The 16,178-nt window shown below is 36.7% G+C and overlaps 1 protein-coding gene across 1 annotated transcript in view; it reads left to right on the top strand.

Annotated features, from left to right (window-relative positions):
* The window catches only part of ITPR1 (inositol 1,4,5-trisphosphate receptor type 1), a 264,200-nt gene extending 261,538 nt beyond the window's left edge, over positions 1-2,662 (top strand). Inside the window, exons 56-57 of the mRNA XM_032210776.1 lie at positions 125-286; positions 2,440-2,662. Of these exons, the coding sequence (XP_032066667.1) occupies positions 125-286; positions 2,440-2,523 (246 nt within the window). The 3' untranslated portion in view covers positions 2,524-2,662. The remainder of the gene's footprint in view (positions 1-124; positions 287-2,439) is intronic.
* Positions 2,663-16,178: the final 13,516 nt, after the last annotated feature.

Below are 16,178 nucleotides of genomic sequence, written 5' to 3'. Positions count from 1 at the left end.
CCAAGGCAAATATTTTTAGGGCTTTTTTTTCCCTCTTCTTTACAGTAGATGTTTGCGAAGCTTTGACAATATAACCTTTTGCTTATAATTAAAATGCAGACGATCTTAATAAATTACATTTCAGGAAAGAAATCTGGATTGGTTCCCCCGGATGCGTGCCATGTCACTTGTTAGTAGCGACTCAGAAGGAGAACAGAATGAACTTAGAAACCTGCAAGAGAAGCTTGAATCAACGATGAAGCTGGTATCTAACCTTTCTAGTCAGCTGACGGAACTTAAAGATCAGGTACAAAACCTAGGAAAAAAATGTTTACCAAAATAAGACCCATAAGGCTGCTTGAGAAAGGTGTAAACCTGATTAAATGGGAAAAAGGAAAATTGGAAGTGTATATGTCAGTGAAAATGGCAGAGGGTTGCAGGCAGCTGAAAACGGAGCTCAGGAACCCGTTTTCGCTGGCAGAGCATTCAGGCCACCTTAGGAGCCCCCGACAAGAGTGACATCGAGCTGGCCACACTCAACCCTAGCCATGCTCAATGAAATCGAATTTGACACCCCTGGTATATGTGATCTATATAGACATCAACAATAGTACTGTTAATAAATTGGCATTTTGACATCCGATTTCACAATTTTCCCCTTGCCATCACTATTTTGACTGAACAAATTAAAGTTTATGTTGTTTTTGTTCTTGGCCAGGACGAGCAATAAATTTTCAAAGACAGTAAGCTATAGTAAAACAAATCAAACTTCCTCTGTCCTCACTCTCCCTTTAAAAAAGCAAGCAAAAGAATATAAGGAATTCTTATTACTTAATATGCCATAACATCCCCAGTGGAATGGTGCTGAGAATGGCTTATATAGAGAATCACAAAAGTTTTAAGTTCAGTCAAGATTTTTGGTCCATGTATTGTCCTGTATAGCACTGTGTAGTACTTTGTGCTTCATCCTTCTTTGTAGTTGAAGTTTTAAGTTCCCTTTGATGGACTTTCAGGGACTCTTGGCCCCTCTTCGATTTCATTGACAAATCAATGAATTGAGTCTACAAGAACCAGCTACAGATACAAACAACGTTTTCTCTACTTTCGTATGGAGATAAGCAACTTTTAATCCTAGTTTGTTGCAATCCTGCTTTATCTCTTCTCTTTGCCCATAAAATCAAATCACAGTTATTTTAGATGAGAGAAAATGGTGTATGCTGGGTTGCCACAACCTGGTATCAGCCACTACCAAGCTTTGTGTACTGAGAGTAGAAAGAAGAGGGAATATAGAGAAGGATGAGACAAAATCCAGGACTTCTGTCCATTTATTGTCATAATATTGCATATACTGTAAAAACACCCTTACGTTTGCCAGGGCTTATTTTGTGGAACTCCTAACAAATATCAACCTACTCTCCCTCTCCCCTTTCAATAAAAGACAAATTTGAATGGGATATATAAGGCAGCTTGAAACTTTTGTCTGTAATCTGTTTTTTCCCCAAATCCAAACACTACTATTGTCAAAAGGTCCAATCATATTCTTCCTTCTTCAATCTTTTCAATTTTGTAATATTTATATCACATTTCAAAGCCTTGAGGACCCTACTTACTGTTGTCCCAGTGATTTTTTTTTTCAGATTTGCTATTAAAAGGTATTCTTTAGAAGTGCATTTTCTTTCAGTATCTCCCAAATCTGTTACACCTGGTGGTGTTTGAGCAGAGGGCCACGGCTCTATTCTTATGGTTTTAAAAGCAATAATAGTTTTGGGATACTGGGAAGTACCCCAAGGTTGCACATCAAGTTCCAGATGTTAGAGACCACTTTCCTTGCTTCTCTGCAAGATCATATAAAACTATGAAGCGCATAAAAATGTCACAAAATGTACTAGGGGTGGCAAGAATACATGATTTAAGTTATCACTTTGGTTCAGCTTCATTAGTCTTATAGAAAACAAACATGACTGAAGTTTTCATCTTCAGCTGGCTTTGTTTTTAAATTTTATTCTTGCTATTATGAAAATTAGGAACATAGTAGTGGTGAGAGGTTTTCTTCAATGCAGCAGAAAAAGGGGGAACCCAGTTTCTTTAATATGAAGAATTGTTTTGGAATATAGAGACTGTGGGCAGCAAGGATGTTTACTGCATATACTGTATTTAGAGATATGAAAAAGACTGTATTCAGTGTTAAATCACAACAAACACTATTGGCCTAACAGAACAGTTCTTCTGATCAAATGACAGGATTAACGCTGGATTGCTTCAGTTCCCTCTGATGGTTTCCAAACTTTGTAAAGAAATGGGTTAGCTTTGTTTTCACTAATTGTAGCAGGCAAGAGTGGATAACTTGTTGCAATCAATTTTGGGAAATTAAGATGACCACAATAAATAGCAGTAGCTTATTCTGTGGTCTGACGTACAGGAAGTATTTGTGTCTACTGAGTAAATGTTTCAATTTTCCAGATGACAGAGCAGAGAAAGCAAAAACAGCGTATTGGTCTCCTAGGACATCCTCCTATCAATGTGAACCCACAACAACCAGCATAAATTGGATGGGTGGTTCGTCTCCCCATTGTATTTCCTTCCTTCATACCAGAGTTGAGATCCAGTTCTTAAAGCTGCTTCGATGTATTCCCAGTTCATGTAAATAAACCTGATTTTTTTATACTGTATGTATAGCACTGCTTTGAGAAAGAAAGGAGCTTATAAATATGGGCATATTATGAGAGGAGGATTACATTTGTACTTTCAAAATGTGTTTTTATAGGAAGAAAGGCACATCTAATTTGCACTTAAAAAAAAGGATTTATGTCTAAAAGAATACATGATCTGTATTTTGTATTTAAAACCTCAGATAGCGAGTATTTATGTTTTATACAATTGTGCAATATGAATTATGCAATCACACTAGTTTCTTTAGGAATGTATCCTAGAGGGGGTGCACATTTTTTAATCTGGTGTCATCTTACTCCATTTGCAAAACAGCATCAAGTGTCCACTGATATAGGCTGCTGACAAATGCTGTTCCTAGTGCGGTTTACTTCTCCAGGCCAAATTCCCTGTTTGATTTTTTGTTTGTTGGTTTGGTTTGGTAAAATACAGTATTTGAAATAGTTTGAAGCACTGTGGCAATAGAGCCTTATTTTATTCCAGCCAACATTGATCGATCTCCCTATTTTAAAACAAAGGTTTTGTTTTTTTTTTCAAAATCTTATTGAGCTGATTCTTCGATCATGGTACTGGAAAAGTTAATCCAAACATTAATTAATGAATAAAACTTGAAGGGAATCTTTTGTTTTGTTATGACAGATTATATCAGGATGGTTCTCAAGTCTGGTAGTCAGGGTAATCTTCTAAAATACTTTTCTTGGTTTTGGTGTCATTTTGGTTTAAAAGAACCTAGAATAATGTAGATCTATCCGTCTATCATCTGTACATTTTGTTACTGTATTCCAACAGAGATACATTTCCTTCAGTTATACTTTGTACCAGTTAAAAATAAACTTGGCCTTCTAGGATCCCTAGCTGAGCACTGATTTTCCAATACTTGTGAAAGAGCCACTAGATATAGATTATGCTTTAGTTTTTCTTCACACTTTGTTAATCTTAAAAGATTATATAAATATATATATATATATATAAATGTCATCTAGTTTTGTACATGATCCTCAGAGATTACAGAAGCAATCTCTGCTTTTAATAAGAAGCAGGGAGGTGAGTGCTTATTAAAGTTTGTAAATGCAAAAATATAGATATTTAAATAAATGATAAAATAAATATGTACAGAGTTCCAGAGTGACAGCTTCATTCCTTGCAAGAAACTTGAATTTTCTTTTCAGAATAAGATTTGGTGAAAAGAGCATCCTTGAATCAGTGTGGTTTGTTAGTTTGTTCGTATTTCCATCTATATTATTTTTATAAATAATTCAAATTGGCAACATACTTAATACTCTTTCTTCCTCCTATTTTTCTCACAATAACAACACTGGAAGTAGGGTGGACTGAGAGTGACCGCCCCAAATTTACCCAGCCAGCTTTCATGCCTAGAGGTATCATTAGAGGTGGGTTGGTCCCGGTTTGGCCCAGATCGGGTGAACCAGTAGTAGTGGTGGCTGGAGGCTCCGCCCATCTGCCCAGATGCTTACAATCCCACATCCATGAGCGAACCGGTAGTAGAAAAATTGGCAACCTACCTCTGGGTATCAGGAATACATTATCTTCTGGCTTCTACACTAAATGCAACTGGTTTATGAAGAAGCTTTAAAATAGTATCCACTGCAAGCAGGACAAATCTTACTCAAAGTACTACATGTTTGCTATAATAAAAATAACTTTCAGCCATTGTATATGATCTGTATTAATTTGCTCTGGAATGGAACTAGGATGTTGTGAATTTTCCCCTAGGCAGCAGTTGCATGTTTATGGGTTAACAAATGTTCAAATGTAATTACACTTACCAATAACGGAGAATATCAATAAACAGCCCAACCAAAGAATCTCTAAAACCGCCCCCATCAACACTTACAGACAAGCCACCAGAATATAAACTGACAGCAAACAGCACTCCTTACTAGCACTAATTATATTACCTACATTAATTAATGGTAATGAAATGTCTGCAAGAAAACAAGCAAGGTTAAAGAGCACCAAGGACTTTTAATTACATGCTAGAATATTAACACATTTTGCTAAATGATTTCTTTTTGTATCTTCTCATTTTATAAAGTAGTTCCAGCTGTGCTTTTCTCCTTTGAGTTTTATCCTACCAAGTAATACAAGCAGAGCAGGAATATGTTCAGAAAGCATTGGTCCATTAAAAGGAAACAGGCTACATTTTTTTAACATAGCGGAGAGTGTACGAAATCTGACCTTACATTGGTTTATTGCTCGTAATCAAAGCCAAGTTTTTTAGCTCTCTGAATTCCCCTATAATGCTAACCATAATGTGCACCTGTCCAATGCAGACAAAACCACACCAAATGAAACATATTATGGTTTATCATTATATATGAGCCATGACTGAGGTTTAATGTGATGATTTGTCTGCAATTTTCTGAGATTTAATATTGTTATTCAAATCTAGGTTAGCCAGTAGAAAGGATGCATTTTTCAAATGTAATACTGAGAACAGCTCAAAGAACAAGGAAAAGGAATGCCTATGATGTAGAAAAGTTTCCATCTCCCTTATTAGGGACTTGTTGTTTGAGACTGTCAAATGTCTGAGAATATGTCGGGAAATCCAATAGCAATTCTGCTGCTGTTGGACTCACTCCACTGTCTAATATCTCTCACCCAAGTTCATGGAAATACTCTTGACAAATGTCAAAGGAAGCTCAAGATTGTGTGACCAATCTTCATCAGTTAGAGCAGTGGTTCCCAATGTGAGGCCAATGCCCCAGAAGGGGGGGGGGCAATTTGAACCTTGTTTAAATCAAGTTAATGGCCTTTTAGGCTTCCTCCGCATGAATACAGTTCACTTTTTGACTAAATTAAGAATTATATGTCACAGAGAGGGACATCAGGATTTTAAAGATGCTTAGGTGGGGCATGGCCAAAAAAAGGTTGGGAACCACTGAGTTAGATGAAGAAGGGCTGCAATAGTTCTCCTAGATGTTTCACTACAGATAGTCCGTGATGTACAACCATTCATTTAGTGACCATTCAAAGTTACAACAGCACTGAAAAGAATGACTTATGACTGGTTTTCACACTAACGACCATTCTAGCATCTCCATAATCGTGATAAAAATTCAGGCGCTTGGTAACTGACATGTATTTATGACTGTTGCACTGTCCCTGAGCACCATTTGTAACCTTCCCAGCTGTCTTCCGACAAGCAAAGTCAATGGGGGAAGCCAGATTCGCTTAACAACTGCATGATTCACTTAACAACTTTAGTGATTCGCATAACTGTGGCCAAGATGTCATAAAATGGGACACTTGCTTAGCAATGGAAATTTGGGGCTCATTTATAATTGTAAGTTGAGGATGACCTATACAACATCATTGTACCATTTTAAAGTATTCACCTGGGGTTCATCGTACATGGATTGAGGCATTCTACGAAGATGGCTCTGGTCTTTTCTAGAAGAAGATAGACTTAGGCAGACTGATTTTCCACCTTGTGACTTGTGGAATGCTATGGTATTCAGGCCAATCCCCATGCTTTTCAATAACTTTATAAAATGTCTGGGAAATATTATAAGGGGACTTTTGTTGCTATGCAACTCTCATGCGGACAAAAACCATGTTCTGCCTCTAGTTTTCAGGTGCCAATTCCAGAGACCTGTGGAGGTTATTTTTGTTTTGTTTTGTTTTTGGAACAAGGAAGTTTGGAGATTGAATACAAAACAAGTTGACATTTAATGTAGAAAAAAGGTAATGTATTATGGAGATAAAAAAAACAACATCTTAGATAGACTTACACTGCTTATGATCAATAAAGTTTGCCATTTTGGGGTGCCCCTGAATTTATCACTATCTGTGAAGCACAAATGAACCTAAGGGGATGCAATGTGCATCTGTGTTCCCATTGCTAGCATAGTCTTTGCTGGCATAGTCTTTTTTGCATGAGGGCTTAAATGTACTATGTCAACCTCAGCAAATGTCTATCCAAGCACAGAGGTAGCCTGTAAGCAGACTTTCCTGGTTCACTTCAAAAGTGATTTTTGCATTCTGTGATGGCCTTATAGAGCATATGGCTTCTCTGCTGTTCTTTTAATTTCATTCAACCAACCATTAAGCTTCTCTTGGTTGCTGCATGGGGCTGCTGCCTTGGCCTTTCATCTGAGCCAAGGTGGCGCAGTGGTTAAATGCAGCACTGCAGGCTACTGCTAGATCAGCAGTTCAGCGGTTCAAATCTCACCGGCTCAAGGTTGACTCAGCCTTCCATCCTTCCGAGGTGGGTAAAATGAGGACCCAGATTGTTGGGGGCAATATGCTGACTCTCTGTAAACCGCTTAGAGAGGGCTGAAAGCCCTATGAAGCGGTATATAAGTCTACTGCTATTGCTATTGCTATTGGTTGCTGTCCTTCACGACTCTTTTGTGGGTGCCTTAGGAGAGAAACACATCCACATAAAGCCTGAAGCCCATTAAATTTCACAAGGTGGGATTCCCATATTGTCTGGGTCCCTTTTTTACCTCTATTAGATTGTGCTAGATGGCACCAGTTTTCTAGTTCCTATCCATACTTGTAACCAGTGTATGACCAGGGCATATAGATATGGTTCACCATGACCAAATGGTATCTTTTTCTTCCTTTTTCACAAATTTATATACAGTAAATGCAGTGAAAGAGTGCCACTTTATTTCCCCTGTGAGATTCATACAGGGGTTGTGGCTGCTTCTGCCAGCAGCATTCCCTTGTACCACTAATCCTTACATGATGTATAAGTAGTCCTCAACTATTGGTTTAGTGATCATTGTAAGTTACAACAGTACTGAAAAAAGTGACTTATGAACCATTTTTCACACTTATTACCATTGCAGCATCCCCATGGTCACAAGATCAATATTAAAATACTTAGCAACTGGCTCAGTTTCAGGTCCCAGACCATGTGATCGCTTTTTGCAACCTTCTAACCAGCAAAGTTAATGAGGAATCCAGATTCACTTACCAACCCTGTTACTAACTTAACAACTGCAGTGATTCACTTAACAACTGTGGCAAGAAAGGTCATAAATGGGGAAAAACTCACTTAACAAGTCTTCACAGCAACATACATTTTAGACTCAATTATGGTTGTCACTGGAGAAGAGTATAATGCTGGGAAAGATTGAGGGCAAAAGAAGAAGGGGATGACAGAGAATAAGGTGGCTGGATGGAGTCACCGAAACAGTAGGTGTGAATTTAAATGGACTCCAGAGGATGGTAGAGGACAGGAAAGCCTGGAGGAACTTTGTCCTTGAAGTCACGATGGGTCGGACATGACTTCACAACTAACAATAATGGTTGTAAGTCAAGGACTACCTGTAAATTCTATCAGCGTCTTTCTTAGATGCAACATTTTTCTTCATTCTGTTCCTGCTGTTGTTATGGACACTGCTTATTCAGACAAAACATTTCAATGAAATGTTTGCAGTTAAAAGCCAAAGTTGCTTTTGTGGCAAAGACAATATTTCATCACTTACTGCTGCATTAGCTCATACATAACACTATGTCTAAACATGTGTCCTCTTCTAAACCATTCAACCCAAGTACTACTCAAGTCAATATTGTAACATGCCCAGACTCAAGTTTCAGTTTTCCTATTTTTAAGGATAAGTGAAATTTCAGCCAACAAAGAATGATCTATTGGTTTTTACCCAAATCCAGCTGCAACACTGATAGAATCCTCTTACTCTTTGCGTTAATTTGTTCAGAATCTCTTAAGATTTGGTTAAGCTCTGCCACTGATTTCCTTCCCCATTTGGGTTCCTCAATTAATGGTAACATCTACATTAGGATTATGCCGCAGTGAAAAGGAACCGAAGGACTGGAGCATATTTTTTGTTACTTCTGCTTTAGGTAATTATACCCATACCCCGTTTATGCCAATGACTAATAAGCAAAACCAAAGCCTGTTGATTTATTTATAAGGGCATTTAAAGTAACAGCTTAACAGCGGCACAAGATTTTTTTTATCAGTCATTTATCGTAAATGTTTATAGTGCTGTAGGAAGCAATAAAAATATTATATTACTCGTTGCCCATTTTTATGCGATGATGATTTTCTTATTGTCAGCTTCATAAATGTAAAATGATGTGACAGGGAGAACTTTTTATTATCAAGTTGTATTCAGTTCTCATATTAGCATATTTGGTCTTTTATCCACATTCATATATTCAAAAATACGAAATTACAGAGGATCTCCCCTCCCCTAAACTACTCCATATTTTTCATTTCAACCTGTTTTTATGAAATATTATCTATTTACTTAATACTCCCAAATAAATGATCTGTTTATTTATTAACTAATTATCTCCTACATAGGGTAATTTATTCATATATATACTGTGTGTGTCTGTGTGTGTGTGTATATATGTATATGTATATATATACACACACAACATACATACATACATACATACATACATACATACATAATACATACATACTGTATAATCTTACATGGGAAAAGACCCGAATACAACAAAACCAGCATACCTACACCCATGAAAATCTATGAAGATATATGTGTGTTTGTGTGTGTGTGTGTGTGTGTGTAGAGTTTAGAGTAAACTCTAAAGTACATCTTAACACATCCAATGAGATTTACTTTCACATATGAATCAAATAATACAGCACAAAATTTACTATAATGGGGGGGGAATCGACATTTTTAACCAAAACAACCCTCTCTTTTCACCCCAGACCTATAAATCTTTATGTTCTATGTTATGGACAAATCAAAGTACATATAATCACAAAATAGAAAATCTTTCTGCAGAATTTCTCATTGTCTAGCAAATACAACTTTTGCCAAGAATATCGATATCAAACACACTTAGTATATTACAAATTTCTAGTCTCTCTTTCAACATAATATATTCTTCATGTGTCTTAAAAATGGACTCTGCTATTCAGAATTGAATGTCTAATGATACTCAAAAATCTGTTTTTAATGCATGAATAGATGAAGTGATTGAAGTGAATTCCTTCATATTGGTGGCTGGCTAGCCATTTGGATTTCATTAAAGTAGCCATCAACATCAAACAGATTATTAATTATAAGGATAACATCAGCAGTATTGATCAGTGTACTAGTGGTTTCTAAACATTTGTGGCCTTCAAGTTAAAATAGCTGTGTGTATGGCAGTATTCATATTCTTGCATGTCTGAGAATGTGGCTAAGGTACTGAATTGGTATTCGGGAGATCCAGGTTCTCATCCTCCTTTAGGTATGTATGTCACTTTAGATCAGTCACTCCTTCTCAGCCCTCATCAGCTTCAGGCAGTGTGACAAGTTGGCTGAATACCAACACCCTTCATTGCATCATGCATTGATTAGTTTTACTGTAAGAACTTAGGCAAATGTGTTGTGAAACAGAAATTCCCTCCAGCCATGCATGACAAATCAGCCTTCTGCAACTGGTTTGGCTTTTCAAAATTCAGTGAATTGTAGAATAGTTCTAGAGGGCACTAAGGTTGATGAAGGGTGATCCACAGTCATGCGAAGAGAGACACAAGCCAAAGTTGCTTGATCTTAAGAAGAACACTGGGAAGAATTTTTAAGGATATTTTTATTGATAACATTAATGAGTGCTACTCAGATGCTATCATATAAATTTGACAATAATGAAAATGTAATACCCCGTTTCCCTGAAAATAAGACCTCCCCTGATAATAAGCCCAATCAGGCTTTTGCACATATGCGCTTAAATAAGCCCTCCCAAAAAATATTGCAACACAGCAGCAGCCATGAGGTGACCACACTCACAGTTTCCTGCTCCTCAAAAATAATAAGACCTCCCCAAAAATAAGGCCAAGTGCTTTTTTGGGGGGATAGAAAGAAAATAAGACCCTGTCTTATTTTCGGGGAAACACAGTATTTGTAAAGACAATCTAAAAACAACAACTGGATAAAACAGGATAAATTCTGGTAATAGCTTTGTATTATAGATTACAGATGTAACTGTTGCAACAACTGCTATGTATGACAGGAAAAGTAATGTATAACCTCTAACTGTAACAATGCAATTCACTATTTAATAGTGCAAACTACTGAATTCCACTTCAATTCTAGTTAAATTGAGCTTCCTAACAATTAATTATATGTAACCAAACACTAGATTGCAATCAAAACCCCTTAGTGAAAATGAATTTTGTCAGTTTTATCTCTATTGTAAAGTTTTTATTTATTTATTTATTATTTATATTTCTTTTTAAACCACACATATCCCTCAGGGATTGCCATTTATAAAACAATGACTATATAAGCATTTAAAATATAAGATTTAAAATTCATCAAACAAATGCTACACTTCACTGTTTATTTTTGATGGTTGTTTTTGTTTCATTTTTACAATTTTCTTTGAATTTTCAAAGTTTTTACAAAGAGGAATAACATTTGAATAATTTATGTATTTGGCTAATGGAATGAAACAAAACAAATTGTTTCAGAACTAAGCTATAATGCTATTTCAAAGTCCCACTTTTCTAGCATCTTGACTCAGAATGTGATTCTGATGGATTGAAGGTCTGCATTTTCACAACAGAAGGTAAGAGTGAGTGGTTGAGTTCCTAATTCTATAATGGAATTTTCATTGGTACTTTGTTAAAAAGAAGTTACTATATTATTTCAAACAACAATTCAATACAAATTATCCTGCTCTTTTCAACATTGACCTATGTGTTCCAGTGGTGGGATTCAAATTTTTTTACTACTGGTTCTGTCCTGTGGCTTGGTGGGCATGGTGAGGCTTGGTGAATGCGGCAGAGGAAGAATACTGTAAAATCTCCATTCCCACCCAACTCCAGGGGAACGTTACTGCAAAATCTCCATTTCCTCCCAATCAGCTGGGACTCGGAAGGCAGAGAATAGATGGGGATGGGACCTGTCAGAGGTTCTCAGTTTACTGGTTCTCCGAACTACTCAAAATTTCCACTACTGGTTTTCTAGAACTGGTCACAACCCACTGAATACCACTTCTGATGTGTTCTAAATATTAGAGTACTTAAGCTTTAAAGAGGGTCCTTTTATTTTTCTTTCCAGTGACAAGAATACATGTGAAACCCAGTAAGGGAAAAAATAATACATAACCTTTTGTGGAGTATCTAATGACCTTCACATTAATGAAGAAGTCTAAAACGGTCAAGAGGAATGAACGGGGCTAAACCACATTTGAAGGAATCAATAATGTAGTTTAAATGCAGTAAGTAGGAACTGAACAAGAGGTCCTGCTTTAACAAACTCAGATTTGCATATACTAACATGTATTCATTGCATTTGTATACATTTGCCATGGTCTTTTTATTGTAGAGTACAAAGAAAATACACATGGATTTCTTCTTCATATTATCCTCACAACAAGAAGGTACATCAGGTAAAAAGCTGTGCTTCATACATCAGACAAAGTCGGTGTCTTGATGTTTATAAGGATTCTCAATCATCCAGGTCATAGTTGTCCCAAAGGTGCTTTTCAAAAGGCAATTGAACGTCTTTGTTTTTTGTTTGTTTTGTTTTTTGAGAACTGAAGAAGCTTTTTGGATGAGAAGCAAAACATTTTCAAGCAAAAAAAACAAGAAAGTCCAGTTGCCTTTTGAAAAGAACCTTTGGAACAGGGTCACTGGTTTGTTTTGGTATTCTGTTGAACCACACTTTCAGGCTATGTTTTGCTGGCCTACTTGAATTCATAAGTAGCTATGATGTATAGATTGGAAAATGTTTTGCTTCGGGCTATTGTTTCTAGGTCTTACCAAAACTCTCAAACCAATCTGCAGGACCATGAGATTAGAGTACTTTGAAAAGTTAGGCAAAACAGTCACTTTGAAGATCAACTTGGGATGTGTTCTTCAGTTTTTCCAAAAACAGTGATTAAAATGACAATGTGATTTATCAATTGAACACAGGCAATCATTGACTTATAAGTCACTGATGACGGTACTGAAACTGGATCTCTTCCTCAACCTGGTGCCTCCTAGAAGTTTTGGGTGTCAACTATGAATTGAAATTAATATAGCACCAGGTTAGAGAAGGCAGCACTGACATCTATCCCACATTTATCTGTCTTATATGCAGTGTCACTGCTTTACTTAACCTAGTACATGACCTGGTGGCATTTTTGTATCCATCCTGCTTTCTTAATCTTATCTTCATCTCACTCCAAGCCACTAAGTGAGGCAGGCTTAAATAATCTTTAGAAGCAGCAAGGAGATATTTTCTTCCTTGTTTGGATGCCATTCAGAAGCAACCTCAAGGTATGTACAATCTATGAGGCTTTGTCATCTTTTACCTTACAAGGAAGTCAGTGGCCTGGATTAGCTTCAAACAATGGTGGGACATGGTTCAGCAATGGCAGCAGCCATGTCAAGCCAATCTAGTTGTTTACCAATTCAATGATACGAGGAAAAACCAATGACAAAGGGCCATTCACTTGCAATGGTACAAGGAAAAACTAATGACAACCATTCACTTGCACCTTGCAATATAAAGTTGCTTTCTCTAAAATCTGAAAAATAACCTGAAAACCTTTCTTTGATCAGCAGTGGTTTTCCATGTATGAGAGGAATGACTAACATTCATATCAGAAAGTGACAAGCAAGCAAGTATGAATGTCAAGGCTCTAAAATACATATCATAATATATAGCAAAGTGTGATATTGAGCCAGAGTTTACCAGAGAGGCAGTTACATATGAAAACAGAAAACAGGAGCAACGGAAGTGGAATATATGCTTAGGAAAATGTTTGGTTTCAAAGTCAGATGTCATATATCAATTGTACACGCTACAGGGGGAAAAAACAGAATAGTTGCTGACTAGCTACATCTGAGGGAAATTCCTTTCCTACTCCTATTTCATTGGGACAGAAAGTTAACCTATATTGGTATATTATTAGAAACCTTTCAGTAGCATTTCATTCTTTCCAATATCCAAACCTCTTGAAACTATTGCATACTTCATCGGAGAAGGAAAAAGGAAATTAAAGGGCAAGAGATAAACTGCTTCAGGAGCTCAGAGTCCTTCCAGATTGGTAGCATTACCAATCAAAAGGCATCGTGCAGGTATGCTATCTCTTCTTAATGGGTTCATGTGCAAAAATAAGAAGAAAAAAAATGGAACTAGCAATGGGAAATAATGGAAATGATAGAACAATATTTAAGTCAAATGCAATTATTCCATATGAGAAAATACTGTATAGTTACAATTTCATTTAGGAACACCTTAAGGATTCCAGATTCAATATGGACTAGTTACCCATTACATTGAATTTAGTCTGATTAGAGCATCTAAATGTACAAAAGAGAAATGAGGCCATAATTAACCAACACTTTGAATACCCAGCCTTGCTATGAATGAATGCTCTATCTTTCTCTTTTTACACACACACACACACACACACACACACACACACACACACACACACACACATGTATAGAGAGGGAGTTGGAGAGTCAGACTAATGGAACAGACTGTTCTAGAAGCATTTCAAACTATGAGAAACAATAAATCAGGACAGGCTTACAAAACGTCCTGACCTTGTTCCTGGAAAAATAGGTTTTTCAGAGTAAGTCAAAAGGCAGGTAGGATTAACAAGGCTTTTGATTTTTTAGGTAGAACGCTTGAGGTGGTGGTTGGACTACATACATACAGTTCCTTCTGCATGAAGCTGATGTGAAAGGTCATTCAGCAGCATGGGGTGAGGCAACATCAATACAGGTAGTCATCGACTTACAACAATTTGCTTAGTGACCATTCAAAGTTACAATGGCACTGAAAAAAGTAACTTATGACCATTTTTCACACTTATGACCATTGTAGCATCCCTATAGTTATGTCATTTATATATGGATGCTTGATAACTGACTCACATTTATGTTGATTGCAGTGTCCGGGGGTAATGCGATCATCTTTTTGTGACTTTCTGACAAGCAAAGTCAATGGGGAAACCAGATTCACTTACCAATTATGTTATTAATTTAACACTGCAATGATTCACTTAACAAATGTGGCAAGGGAAGTCGTAAACTGGGGCAAAACTCACTTAACAAATGTCTCACTTTGCAACATAAATTTTGGGCTCAATTGTGGTCATAGGTTGAGGACTACCTGTATGCTGATGATACCTACTTCCATTCTGCATGTCTATTTGTGAGGACCATCTGGAAACTTCAGCAGGTGCAACCTCCAAAAGACCAAGGAGTTATGAGTGCATCAAGTTTTGCCTGTTTACTGCAGGGATAACAACATCTACCTGTTACCTTCCAGGTGCAATGCTCAGTATTGGTAATCACCTTTACCATCATATATGTTCATGACCACCTTCTTAAACTGAACCTGCCTGTGGAGTAAGATTTGGAAGAGATGGTTGGCTGAGAGCTCCACAACCAAGGGAATGCCTTCTTCAGAGGCTTAAGACTTCTCAGTGATTATCCTCCTTTGGACAGCATGTCCTAGAAGCTGAAAGACCATGAGTTCTAGTCCCATCCTAGGTACAAAGTCAGTCATTTCCTGCCAGCCCTAGGAAGAAGACTTTCAAAATCTTGACAATAAAACTGCATGGACTGTCCAAGCAGTCACTACAAATAAATACTGATTCAAATATGGCAGGTTATAACTGTATTAATTATTTTTGTTATTAAGCTTCTTATAATAAATCTGTTACAATGATAAAGCTATTTCTTTATTTCCTATTTCCCTCTGGAAATAGAGGGGCATTTAAGTTACAGTAATAAATCTTGATAGGAATATCTTTTGTTAACCTATAGATCTTCCTGGAATATATATAAACTATTTTTCTCAAATATTTTACAGTTATATACCCATTTATTTTTCTTTTAATGTCTCTCAATGGTAGCCTGTAGAAGGAGAGCAGGCTGAGCTGGAAAGCAGACTTAAACATGTTATCAGTTTGGAGTCATTGCGTTGCCACAAGAGATCTAAGTCCAGCCCCCCTCCCCCCCCAAAAATTTTTGTTGACTCTTATGTGATGCCAATTTAGATTTGACTGTTGGTTGACTAGAAACACTTCTGTGCTTTGAATGCAACAAATGCTCTGAGTTATTTGCGTTGGACATACCCAGAATGAATGACTCCACAGTATCCTTGCAAAGCATTTTTAAAGCTTTATTCTACAAATTCCCATCTATGCAGTATATCATGCTTGTAATAGTAAAAGCCTTCATCTGCCATCTGTCACTTCTGATTTGTATTTTTAAATAGTTATATCTGCTGTTTAAATTACGGGTACTATGTTTTCATGAAATACCTTGCTCATACATGTGTTCCTTAATGTACAATTATTCTGTATAGCCAATCAAGAAACACCTTTGTAAATAATGCTGATGTGTGAACAAATTAAGAAAATGAGTAATATTTATTGGCATAGGCCTATGGCCAAGTAGAAAGAGCAAACTTCTGCTTTTCTTAGGTTGCTTCTGTTTGTACAGAAGAAACATTATAAAATGTTATTCTAACTGGTTTTTGGTTTCTTACTCTTTGCATATAGAATGTCAGGTGAATGTAGGTAGAATTTCAAATGTAGGTATGCTGAGTGTGTAT

The sequence above is a fragment of the Thamnophis elegans genome, chromosome 2, assembly GCF_009769535.1.
Source record: "Thamnophis elegans isolate rThaEle1 chromosome 2, rThaEle1.pri, whole genome shotgun sequence".
NCBI classification, from domain to species: Eukaryota; Metazoa; Chordata; class Lepidosauria; order Squamata; family Colubridae; genus Thamnophis; species Thamnophis elegans.
Note: the sequence above shows the minus strand (reverse complement) of the source record. Positions and strands in the feature narration are given on the sequence as shown.